The sequence below is a fragment of the Thermobia domestica genome, chromosome 12 (genome assembly GCF_964235325.1).
Source record: "Thermobia domestica chromosome 12, izTheDome1.hap1.1, whole genome shotgun sequence".
Classification (NCBI taxonomy): domain Eukaryota; kingdom Metazoa; phylum Arthropoda; class Insecta; order Zygentoma; family Lepismatidae; genus Thermobia; species Thermobia domestica.
The window spans coordinates 148,676,097-148,689,619 of NC_137465.1; the positions used below are offsets into that span (position 1 = coordinate 148,676,097).

Here is a 13,523-nt window from a genome sequence, read left to right on the forward strand (position 1 = left end):
AAGCAATACCAGTTTAATAATGCTTCTAACGATAATATGACGAATATATGTATAATAAGTAAGGAAGGCATGTTTGTCTGACTTTTTTTTCTTTTAATAACCTCTGTGTACTTATCTTCCGATTTTCGTTTGTAACATACATTTCAATTTTGTATAGATGCTTAAAAGAAATTGCGAAGAACAATAGTATTTTCTACGTGCTTGAACTTTTTCGTCTACATGCACAACTTTTTCCTAGAAAAGCTGTGTTTCCATTACCTTTTTAATCACGTATCTTCCCATTTAAAACTTTTGACTGAGCCCCCCACCCCCTTCCTCAGCTAGCGTTGCCACCTTTGCAAAGCAAAATGTAGGGACACTTCATACAGCTAATAGGGGAAGAAATTAACCAGCGGCATCTTTTTTTCTGTACTAATATAATGTTATCAGTCTTTCTAGTGAAGAGCGAATTATATTAACCTAGTTGATAAAAGTAAATGAGACAATTTAAATGTCATAGTCCCTATATTAAATAATATACATATAATAACCAATTTAAATAGTATGTAGCCTATGTATACGCCTGTATGTTAGTTACCTGCCTACATATCTGCCGCTGTTGTAAGGTTTCCTCTTATTTTGAAAGTTCTGTAATAACGTTGACTAAATTCCAATACTTCAATAAACAGAGAAGTAGGGACATTCTAAAGTCCCGACGGAACTACGTCGGAACTTGGGACATTTTCTCCAGAATCGGGACGGATGGTAAATCTACCTATAACCCCATGATTGAGGACTTTTGTGTCTGTGAGACAAGCAGAGCCCTCCATTTCATGAATACTTTGACATTTTCCTATGTTACTTTCTGTTGCATCTTTCACTTCCAGCTTTTGGTGATTTACTGCAAATTGTTCTTGGTTCTACATTAATTTGTAAATACAGACGGCGCTCTTTATAAGGATTTTATTGCTATTTAAAAATACTCCTTGAGAAATTTATTTTAAATTTAAGCACAGAATAATTGAATGCATGCAACATGAACTTGTTTTTCTTTTTACATTTTTAATGTAAATATTCATTTAGAAGAATACTGAGAAACAATGAAGTCTGCCTCCAGCTGAGAGCAGTGTAGATGAGTAGGAAAGCGATGATGCTTGTGGTGTACCGTTATGCTAGAAAGTAGGACTTCTAAACTCTTGTTATTGACATACGGCAGAAGTAGACCAGAAGAGAAACAGTAGACGGTGAGAGTGTGGCCTGAAATACGTGCTTAACAAAGAAAGAAAGGAAATTTGAACACTTACGTATGTATACGAAAATGTAACGAAATCAATTTTCCACAACAAATAATACGTGGTTAAAAATATAAATGTCGAAACAAGCCGGAAATGGTTTTTATAGGAAATCCTATCGAGCTGCAACGTTTTAAATCATAAACCACATCTTCAGTTTTTCTTCATTATAAATTATATATATATATATATATATATATATATATATATATATATATATATATATATATATATATATATATATATATATATAGTGAAAATATGTATTCTAAAATTTTCTTAGAGAATAACGAAAAAACAAAATATTCTGAACAAAATAATATAGGTGACTGTAAATCCTAATGCAAAGTTTTCCAGAAAATCGACAACTATATTTTTTTGTATATATATATATATATATATATATATATATATATATATATATATATATATATATATACTGTACAATAGGCACGTTACCTATTAAGATGAAACAGATACTGTAGAGTACCCGTATTAAACTTTTCATTATGACATCGGTAAGACGACAATGCATTCATAGCAAGGGTAAAAATGGATCTGAAAAGGCAGGGGTACTCACGACGTCATGCTGTCCCCCATGTCTATCTTTGACCATTGCATTTTTTTAGGAAGTGGAGGGACACCATTGATGCTTTTGGAAGTGGGGGAACGACGTCACCCGCGTTCTCCTTCACTTTTACCCGTGATTCATAGTAATTATGACCAAGGAGAAACACTCCAAAATCATAATTAACTCTTAAACTTTAATTTTCATTTCACTATAATATTGTGCAACGATTAGACATGTATCAATTTGATAGATGATATCAGGATGAAGAAAATGACACACTTGAGGGTAATTTCTCATGCGTAGTTTTTTGAGAAAATAGGAAGAAATTATTTTTTATGGAGCTGAAAGGTATTTCATTCTTTGCCATTATTCTCCTAGTACATGTTATTTAAGTACTGGAAATATCCAAAAAAGTACTATTAAATTGCAGATTGTGTCTATTGTTCTGTCTTCTATCGGTGACACACATACTCCTAACAGAGACACGTACTACTAAGAGTGACACCTATGCTCCTAACAGTGACACATATCCCTAACAGTGACACATATTTTCCTAACAGTGACACATATACCCTAACAGTGACACACATGCTCCTAAAGTGACATATGTACTGCTAACAGTAACTTTATACTCCTAAGAGTGACACATATTCCTAACAGTGACACATACTCCTAACAGTGTCACACACATTCCCAGCAGTGACGCATATACTCCTAACAGTGACACCTATAGGCCTATTCCTAAAAGTGACACCTATAGGCCTATTCCTAACAGTGACATATACTCCTAACAGTGACACATATGCTCCTAATAGTGACACATGTACTGCTAACGGTGACTCATATACTTCTAACAGTGACACATACTTCTAACAGTGACACTTATTCCCAACAGTGGCATATATATCTAACAGTGATACACATATTCTTAAGTGACGCATATACTTCTAACAGTGACACCTATAAGCCTATTCATAACAGTGACATATATTGCTAACAGTGATGCATATACTCCTAACAGTGACACCTATAAGCCTATTCATAACAGTGACATATACTGCTAACAGTGACTCATATACTCCTAACAGTAATGCATATATTCCTAACAGTGGCACATATATTGCTAACAGTGACACACTTACTACTTTGTGAATAATGACGAACAATTGTTTGAATAACATACAGGTATATTGTATTAAGACTGTTCTAAAAGTACTATTTAGAATGCTAAAAGTTTATTTTTTCTTTATTTGAAATGAACTGGAATTATAATAATTTGATCTTACTAACAATGGCGGATCTAGTCCGGGGCCGAGGGTCTAAGCCCCTCAGTTTTTTGAGTGACAAAAATAATTTAACCTATTATTTATATATTTTTAAAAGTTTATAGTAAACGTTGCATTTTATTCTTAACTGGATATTGCTAGAATAACATTAATAGTGATGAGTTGCATATTTATATTCAACATTTCTTTTCTCCGACAATTTCTAACTTGAATGTTAATTACAAACTTTTCCCATATAAAGGACAATGTCTTGTGACTAATGTGTTTACCTATCGTACCTGTAAATACTTATAATTTATTAATCGTACTTCATGTCTAACTGTAACTGGTGAAAGGAATGGTTCATTTTTTATTTCTAATTCCTGTTAACGAAATGTGTAAACAGATTTCAAATTTAAAATGATTTGCGTAAACTCATGGTATACTTATCATAGGCTGGGTTCTGACTGTCCTCCAGTTTTTACTTACTAGATCCGCCACTGTTTACTTGTTTCTTCTTAAAATGTATTCAAACATCCCTTGTTTTGTTAAAATTACGTTCTGTAATGCATAATTTAGATGGATTATGAGCGGCTTGGGTGAATATATTAATAATGATAAGAGTCACTTCCGGTGAAATTCAGTTTTGGATGGAATGAATTGGGATCGAATCACAGAATAGTATGTAGGTAGTTTAATTTCGGAAATGTACCTGTAGATGACAGGGGAACTTTTTTTATTTGTCATTGCATTGAATTGCATGGGAATGTTGAAATTTCTTTACTAGTTTTCTCGAAATTTACAAAATCTGACATACCATTAGGTTCCCTCGAGCTGCTTATTTAATTATTAAATTTAATTTGAATGATATTAAAATGTATGTGTAATACAAATACATTCTTGACAAAGCAAAGGATATTTAAGAACTAGATGTGAATAAGAAATTAGTAAAATCTCTTCTATTTGAAAGAAAACAGAATACTTTTTCCGTATAAAAAGCAGGCTTAAAGTACTGCGTCCCACCAGAGACGCATCCGCATTGACTTAACATTAACAGTCACATTTGGAGTAACTCAAATTAAAAGATAGCGAACTCATGCCTTAAAAGCCAGAAATGCAATGAGAAGTGATTTGTCAACACATCACTCAGCTATGAAGTTTTGTTTCTGGGCAAAGTCTTTGTGACTTTTAGAGCCCCGAAATCACAAATCTATAAGGAACAAAACTTGGTTAATGGTCTTTGAGACCGCTATTTCCTGGAAAAGGCATGCCTTCAAAGTATGCAAATGAAATAATTTATCATGTTATTGTACTGTATAACTGTTAATTGTCGTGTGCTAACGGTGAGAGTGGTAGGGAAAGGAAGGAATGAAATGGAGGCAGGTGAAACATGGCGTGTCGAAGTGAAAGTGAGAAGAGAGTTCTTTCTGCACCGGTATCCATTCATTCAGTTTTTACTGGCCGCCCGCATTGTTGAATGCAAGAAAGAAGCGGAAACTGCGGAAACACGGAAATCTCTACGCCCAATCTTCCTGCGTAAGAATACAAATATACAGTACACCATACAGATAGCAAATTTTGTATTGCTTCAGTGTCATATAACATGTTCCTTGTTCTAAAATACGATATATTGGAAAACGCCACATTACCTAACATAGATTTAACATTATCAGCATGTAGACCTCGGAGGTAGATATAAACTTTCGGAGGTAACATCTTAGTTTTCCGGGAGAGGGGAAGTGCATCTGAATTTATGATATTATGAAAAAGTTCTGTAAAGCAAATAGACAAAAGGTATGAGTTGAGTGTAAACGAAGATTTTTCGACACAAATCCACCAAATAGTCCAAAGTTCTAGGTTTCAAGAGATTCCCGGGGGAAACTTACGTGGTTTGGGTCCCTTAAGCTGTAGGTCCACACCTCATGTAGCATCGGCACTGAAATGAGACGTTAAACTAATGAATAAGCAACAACACAAATTACACCATAACTAAGAACGTGTTCGATTTATTAGAACACTGCCTTAGCCTTGGGATACTTAGCGAAATATTGACATTTGACATTTTGGCAATAGTAACTATTTTACTAATTAAATAATGCTATGTAGTAGAAAATTGCGTACCAAATTATATACTTTTTTTCACGTTTATGACCAGTGAACATACCAAACACCTTTGTTAGACAACTGGGAGAGTTAAGTATACATTACAATATATTTGGCAGAGATTCGGTCTACCTTTTTATACTAACAAAAATGCATGGGTGTTCCATCGGAGAATACACTTCAAAAATCTTTAATAAAAAAACCTGATTTACATTCAAGCATTATGGCTTGCGTTTAGAGAATTATGAAAAAAAAATGGAGGACTGTTTTTTTGGAATCTGATATTTATTTAACACGCCGCTTAATTTCAATTATCTTTATTTCTGCACTTGTAGTTTTATTTCGTTTAACTTCTTATTGCCTTCAGGGTTTCAAAATGAGTTTAATCCACAGTCGCTGTACATTCGTACATAACCTACGTGCCTCGTGACCAGAATTAAGCGTGCTTGCCTCAGGCTCTTTTATGAGAATTTTTTCTTTTTCGCTCATCACCCAGTCGTTGGCTGCAGTAGTATAGGAATCAGCTCTTTGGTTTGGCTTTAGACAACGGGCAAGTTCACCATTGCGAGTCAACGTCCTTTGTGAAACCTGTTCCCATCAGCAAACGCAAGACTTGACTCTTGTGTGGTGCGTGTGGTTTAGTTTCAGCTTCTCCAGAAGACTCGCTATTCCTCTGCCAGATTTCAACGAGACACAGCATGAAGGAATAAATAAAAAGAAAGAACATTTTGTCTGTGGAAAACAAAACAATTTAAAAAAAAAAAAAAAAATACATAAACTGACCACGTGCTATCTCCAGAGGGTTTGCTCACGTTTATGTGCTGCTACTGTTCTGGTTCTTTCAAAATTTATCACGAATTGCCAGGACTAGGCCGGTTCCTAATCCAGATGCAGGATTATTTAGTTTATTATACAGTTGCTGAGTATAATAATTGCGTTCTCTTTTATTAATAACACTGAGCACCAGTGTATTATTTTCTCCTTAGGGAATTATGCAAAATACTATTTTTCTTTCTTCTTCTTCTTCTTCTTGTTTCTGCGCTGACTTGATAAATGGGCTTCTTTTATCAGGTGTTGTTTTATGTACTAAGAAAATAAAGACAATGAAAAAAAAACCCTTTGATGTTCTTCAGTTAAGTTCACTGACCTATTTAGTATTCACAGAAGTTCATCTGCATGTTGTTGTATTTCGTTTTCCCTACTTTACAGAACTTTGAGACATAATGAACATTTAACTAACTTCTGTACATAATAGAGTTTATGGTATACAAGTGGGTTTTGAAGTGGCAGTTTGTTTGTTATAGTGTAGTTTAACTGTACTGTCTAGGATTGTGTATTAAAAGCAAGACAACTAAATAATTTAAATTTTTGGACAGGTGTGTTTTGATGTTGATAAAATGTTTTCATCTTGGTTTATCTACAAATACATATTTTCAATGATATTTATTGTTTGACAACTTTTAGAAAGTACACATGTTAAATTTTCAGGTGGAATATTTACATACTTGTCAGCACCTTAGCTGATTTTACATTTGAACCTTGTACATACCTTTTGACTTTTTTCTTTTTACTTTCGAGCAAAATCAATAAAACAATGATAATCGTGAATTTATATATACTGTACGTGCAAGTTGAAATGTGGCATGATTGTAGCTTTTGAGCACTAACCCACAGGATAATTGTCAAAAGTGAATATTTTTAATTTTTAGTGGGTCTAAAGAGGGGATGAAGAAAAATACCCCATGTCATTTAAATGGACCTTTTTTTTTTTTACCTATAATCTGGTTTTAGATACTTGGAATTAAAATAAAAACATGAAATTTGGTACGCTTGTACGTTTTCGTAAGCGTTACCTAAATAGATCACGAAAAATAAAATTTCAAAATTTAGAGTGGTTTTTATACCAAACTGAAAATTCTTCCCCATGTTATTTATATGGGACGTCTTCTACACCCCAAAATTATTGGACACTTTTTGTAGGGCTACAATGATTAAATTTTGCATGATTGTAGCTTTTTGAGACCAACCCACAGAAAAATTACCAAAAGTGAATATTTTTAATTTTTAGGGGGTCTAAAGGGGAGATGAAAAAATTCTCCGTGTTATTTAAATTAACCATTTTTGGACCTTTTTTAGGTACTTGAAATTGGAAATAAAACTAGAAATTCGTTATGTTTGCACGTTTTCGTTAGCGTTACCCAAATTGGTCACCAACAATAAAATTTCCAAATTTAGAGTGGTTTTATGAGGAACTGAAAAATCTTTCCCATGTTATTTATATGAGACATCTACACCGCAAAATGTTTAGGTACTTCCGACAGGATTAGAATGATGAAATGTGGCATGATTGTACCTTTTCGGAACTAACCTACAGGAGAATTGCCAGAACTGATTTTTTTATATAGTTTTTAAGGGGTTTAAAGAGGGATGAAGAAATTCCCATGTTACTTAAATGGACGTTTTCTTGGGATACAAAATCATCTTTTAGGAAGTTGAAAAAAGAAAAAAACTTGATATTCGGTAGAATTGTGAGTTTAAGAAGTGCTAGGCTGTAGGTCGGGCAAACGCGGGGGTTTGGGGGCGGAGCCCCTTCTAGCCAAAGGCTAGTATACATATCTATCTATCTATCAATCTATAAGCTTCGATCATCCGCGGAATGGTGTGGCAAATCCTCCTTACCTTCGATGTAAATAAATAAAAAAAGAGAGAAACAAAACTGGATTATTGAGCTGTTCTATAAACTACGAAGGTGATAACTGTTGTTTTCCTTCATAAAAATGCCCAGTTTTTTCAACGATGTTCCAATACATAATGGAATTCTGGCGCAGTGACGGCAACCTGTGGAAACAATCCCATTTTATGAGATTTTTTTGACTAATTATTCGGAATGGAATAAAGGGATTTCGTAGAAATTGGGAACATGTATGGGATTTTGGGAATATATATGTATAATCCACACCAACAAAATTATCTATGAGCGGGAAGTAATCATAATGATTCATTAACAAGCCTGTCAATGTTGTCAGCTATTAGTCTGAAGTCTTTTCTTTGTTATCAGTGAAGTCCATGTTAGTGAGAAATGACTTAATTATATGCGATTCTTAAAAATCAAGTTCCAAGAAACGAGAAATTTGTGCTTTGGTATTTAAAGAAAAAAGGAAACAAAACAATGAACGAATGAAAGAAAGAAAGCAAAATATTAAACGAGAAATAATCAATTTTTAAAACACACGCTCAGTGTACAAAGATGTGATGAAGTCACTGCATTTCTGACAACAAAATGTATTTGTTCTCGATTAAGCAAAATAGTTATTCACAAACTATTTAATACTAAACGTGGAATATCGAAATTTATAAATAATTCACCCAGAAATTGAAAAAAAGTAATACACGACATTCGTAAGTTTTATTTTCATATTTTATTATTATTATTATTATTATTATTATTATTATTATTATTATTATTATTATTATTATTATTATTATTATTATTATTATTATTATTATTATTATTATTATTATTATTAGTGGTGGTGGTAGTAGTAGTAGTAGTACAATGTAGAAAATTCAGATGCAAAATGAGATTCTTTGCTTATCCAGTTGGGATTTTATAGAGTTCCAGGTTGGCATCATTGCTTTGGCGTGCGAACGTGGTCCTAATACAGTGACTGGTGCCAAGGAGCAGTACTTATTTTGCGAAAATCGCTAGTATCCGGTATTAGGCTGGTATCTTATATTCGGTCGGTTTACCATACTGCTGTATACTCAACTTTCATTCCATTTGTGTATACTAACATTATTGTGTTCGTTCCATTTGTATACTAACATAAGTAGAGTGATTTTCATTTTCTAATATGAATAGTAGCTATTTACTCGTTTACATTCATTGCCATGCTTTATTTACTAGACTGTTTACGAACTTTGGTATTTCTTACATGTATATTTTGTAGAATACTTGTACTATATACACTATATTCTTTGCAACTAACTCTCTGCACTGTACTTTCGTATATGCTTTTTACACTATGCTATGCATGCACAATTACTAACTGTTTAACCATGGTGATGGGACAATGACTTACATTTCTACTTGCAGATAACCTGGCAGTATTGAACAGATTGAAATTAGGACTCCGCCGTATGGAAGTACTCGACAGAGTCGAAGATAAAAGTGAGCAATAACTTCTATCACAATTACCACTGTTGAAAGTTATAGTTTAATTCAATGCCTTGGTACCGTTATTAAAGTTTGCTGCTTACTATTCACCATAAATAATCTTTAGTTTTTTATGGTATTGTGGCAATAATTCTTGAAGTAAGCTACCTTGGTGAAAAATTCTTGTATAATTGTTAACAGTGTAGATACATGGTATTGAGGCATTGAACTAAAACGTGATTTTTAACAGTATGTTCAAGATATCCACGTTTGTTAATATGTGCATTTGTGTATAGTGTATAATTGTGTATGTATATAATATGTTACTAATATGTAAAAAGCAGCTTTGATTTCTTATGGAATTTTTAGATATGCATTCTAGCTTAACATACTACATACGATGAAGATGGTTTCCTCTCTCCTTTTTTCTTTTTCTTTCTATCTTTCTTTTCTTTATAAATATCTAATATTGATTTGTGTACGAATCCGGTGTGTTCTATATTTCGTTCTTACGTTTATCGTCCAAGAGGCGTTTCAATCCCCCCTCCCCCTAACGACCCTTCTGAATTTACTAATCGTAATTATTCTTGAATTTGTTCTTGAAATTACTTAATTTATAAATATTCACACATTGTCATTGTTTCTCTTTTATCCTAGTTATAAACATAGCGGGTGTATCAAAAGTTCAGGGTCAAAGACGAACTTTTTTATGAGTAAAAATACGAAAAAGAGAAACACTGTTGGAAATAGGTAGTTTGCAATCTAAAATGGGGGATTTTTTTTTTCCATATGCACTAGCCGTTTGGGCTTCACACTAGTAAGCCGTCCTTTGTTAAATGAAAAAGCAATGTTGCCAATTCAGCAGAGTATTGGAACGGAACGTAGAACACACAAGAATGACACAGAGAATGTTGTGTGAGGGAATCCGTTTCCCAACAATGTTGTATTGTCAATGTGGACAGGGCCCAACGTAACAGGCTGCTGAACTGGCAACGATGCTTTTTTTTTTTTTTTTTAATTTAACATAGGGTGCCTTACCAGTGTAGAGCTCAAATGGCTGATGCGATTGGAAAACTTCTACCATTTTAGATTCAAAATCACCTATTTCCAACAACTTTCCATTTTTTTCGTATCTATATTAATAACAAAGTTATCTTATGGCTCCGGACTTTTAATACACCTGTATTTCTTATATGAAAAAAGAGAATTTACATTTTAAAAATTATGCGTATAGCAACTTACAAGGTATAATGTATCAAAAATCAAAAAGCTCCCCTGAAGCTAAATGGGGTAGTTATCGCCTATGGTTCAATTCCCGGGAGCTGGATTTAATTCCCGGTGGAAGTATGTACACTTCGGATCGCATGTAAATCTTTAGGTTCACGCTGATCATTAACCTTAATGCTAAAACAAAATTTTGAATAAGACAATATATAATGTTTAAAGGCATCGTTTATTGAAGACAAATTCAACATTTTTACCTTACTCTATAATGTTTAAATGATCTGTATATTAAAATACTAGTTTTATATGTTTGTTTCCAATCCTTTTGACAATGAATCTCGAAAACCATAAGTCCTAGAAACGTGCTGTTTTCTCTCGTCGATTATAAATTTTGTGTAGATTGTCCAGTTCTAATTGAATATTTAGAAAACTAGGCCGTTATTTCCTTATTACATTTTTATGGGTACACTGGGAGCGTTGAAATTTTAAAAAAAGCAAAGCATCATGTCCTGTGAGTTAAACATTCCAACACATCATAGTTGTATATAGGGGTTGTACCTATATCTCTCAGGCGTTTGTTTCATGGCCAAATGATAATGAAAACGAAGGATAACATTTCTTCGGGCTAAGATGAATCTTTATTATTTGGAGTGTTTTCCCAATGAACACCATATATAGCTGGCATTGTAATTAATTGTGTATGAATGTATTTACTTATTACATACTGCATGCAAAAATAAAGAAAACACTAATCATGCATTAATTAGGAACTCCAACCGGAAATAGGCTCTATCTTGCAAACGGTGCGAGATGCTGAAAAAATAATCGGAAAAATCTCCCCTTTACGGTAACCCTTGCCGATTTTTATCAAGATGTCTTTCACTTGTGTCTGTAAAGAAACATATACATATGTTGTGAGAAATGACAAGGCAATTCCTGATCATATGTAAATGATGCGCTGTGTAGCGAGGACAGGTTCGGCTAGTTGAAATTAAAAAAGAATAGCCATTTCCCTTATAACAAGCAAAAAAAGACTTATTTTATTAAATCTTACACCTGACATCTTTTCTTCACATTTTAGCATTTGTGTTTTGGTTTGTTTGGAATTTTAATCTCGTTTAAGAGAAACCTGGAGTGGATACAACTAATATGGATTAAAACCTTTATTTTAACACTAACTGTAAAGATCCGTTGTGCTGCCCACAGTTGAAGCTGCCCATGCATTACCGGGGGGTACAAGATGAGCAGCCAAAAACTACCCCCCAATAAATCATATTGACATCCGCTTTTATTCTTTCCTTCTTGTGGAACCAGATATATTATCAAAAGGATACCGTCTTTTAAGTTGGTTTCAGGGTTGCCAGTAATATAAAGGTACGAGTAAGGGACAGGGTTATCATTCAGCGAGTTCAAGTAGTGCTTATACACAAAGATTACCCCCCAATAAATTATTTTGACAAACACATGTAGTAGCTCTTTCTTCTAAAAGGAGATGATTTTCACCAACAGGTGCCGTCTATGAATACCAGTTTTAAAGAAAACCGAAGATTGACAATAAAGCAGGAGGAAAGGAAGTTTAGTTCTCCCTACCTGCTCACGCGGTCATCGGGTCTCTAGTTGGCGTCAAAAGACATAAACAAAGCTCTTTATTCGATTCACAGCCACACCCCTAAATTCTTCGACCTTTTTAGCCAACGTAAGTTACGAGGAGCAAAAGCCAACGAAGAGAATTATGAAAGTCAGCTCAAATAATTGTCATATTTCTTACCTGCTGCAATACTTACAGATTCATTGAAGCTATTATGTCTATTCCTTCTTGCGTTTCATGTTAATTTTGTCTGATTTTAAAGTAGGAAATTTTCCATAATATTATTGTAAATATATATTTGTTTTGTGGTTTTCTTTGTTTCATTTTCAAGGCGTGTTATTGTTTAAAACATTTCTTTTACCGAGAGTTACTATTTTTTTTAAAAAAATTCGACTTTAAAAAGTCAGTTATTATACAAGAATAGTTATTATTTATTACTTTATTTATCGTACTGTTTATTAATTTTTCTTTGTTTCTCTGCCTGCATTATGTTTTAAATAAATATATTAGTAATGCTTATAAGAAAAAGAGACAAATGATTGGATAATGAACGAATTAGTTAAAATAGATACACATATTTTCCCAAGTTGTAGTTCATAAAATTACCTGTATGCTTATTCGAAGTGGCTGCAAATTGCAAGGAATAACCAATGGAAATCATAACACTGTTTCACTTTGAAATAAGTATAATAGGCTATCTGATTCTCGTTTTATTGGGTTGGATTAGATATCTGAGTTTAGTGTCCCGTTCAGCAGCAAGGCTGTATGAGACGTGGATCTACAGCTTATGGTGGGATCCGGACCACATGAATTCCCGCTGAGAATCGAACCTGGGCCTCCCACCCCAAAGGTGCGTATGCTATACACACGAGGGAGTTATTTCTAGTCTGGTATACACTAACGCACATACATATTATATATATATATATATATATATATATATATATATATATATATATATATATATATATATATATATAGAGAGAGAGAGAGAGAGAGAGAGAGAGAGTGTGTGTGTGTGTTATGTATCCACATAATTAATGTTAAAACAATACACAACTAGATAGATAGGTATGCAGAGAAGAAATATCCTGGCGATACAAGTAGTTGATGGAGAAATCATAACAAATTCCTTCAAATTGGAAGCATTTCATATGTCAATGGAATGAAAAAAAATCACTGATAGTGATCCGTCTTTGAAAAAGACGAAATTCGCTGGGTTAAGTTATGACCCTTAAGCTCCTATTCTACAACTGCTTCAACTTCAAAAATGTTATTATTCCCCTTGTTTACCTTCATTTTCAACGAATTTAAATAGTTGGTTACTGAATTTTCTATGTCTGTG

The 13,523-nt window shown here is 33.4% G+C and overlaps 1 protein-coding gene across 3 annotated transcripts in view; it reads left to right on the forward strand.

The window, feature by feature from the left end:
• Nucleotides 1-13,523, forward strand: part of LOC145666729 (protein Skeletor, isoforms B/C) — a 463,368-nt gene that overhangs the window by 34,569 nt on the left and 415,276 nt on the right. For 2 of the 3 annotated variants that reach the window (XM_081734256.1, XM_081734257.1), the window contains exon 2: nt 9,307-9,381. The exons of the other annotated variant lie outside the window; for it this stretch is intronic. In XM_081734256.1, coding sequence (XP_081590382.1) covers nt 9,307-9,381 — 75 coding nt within the window. The remainder of the gene's footprint in view (nt 1-9,306; nt 9,382-13,523) is intronic. 3 annotated transcript variants of the gene reach the window in all.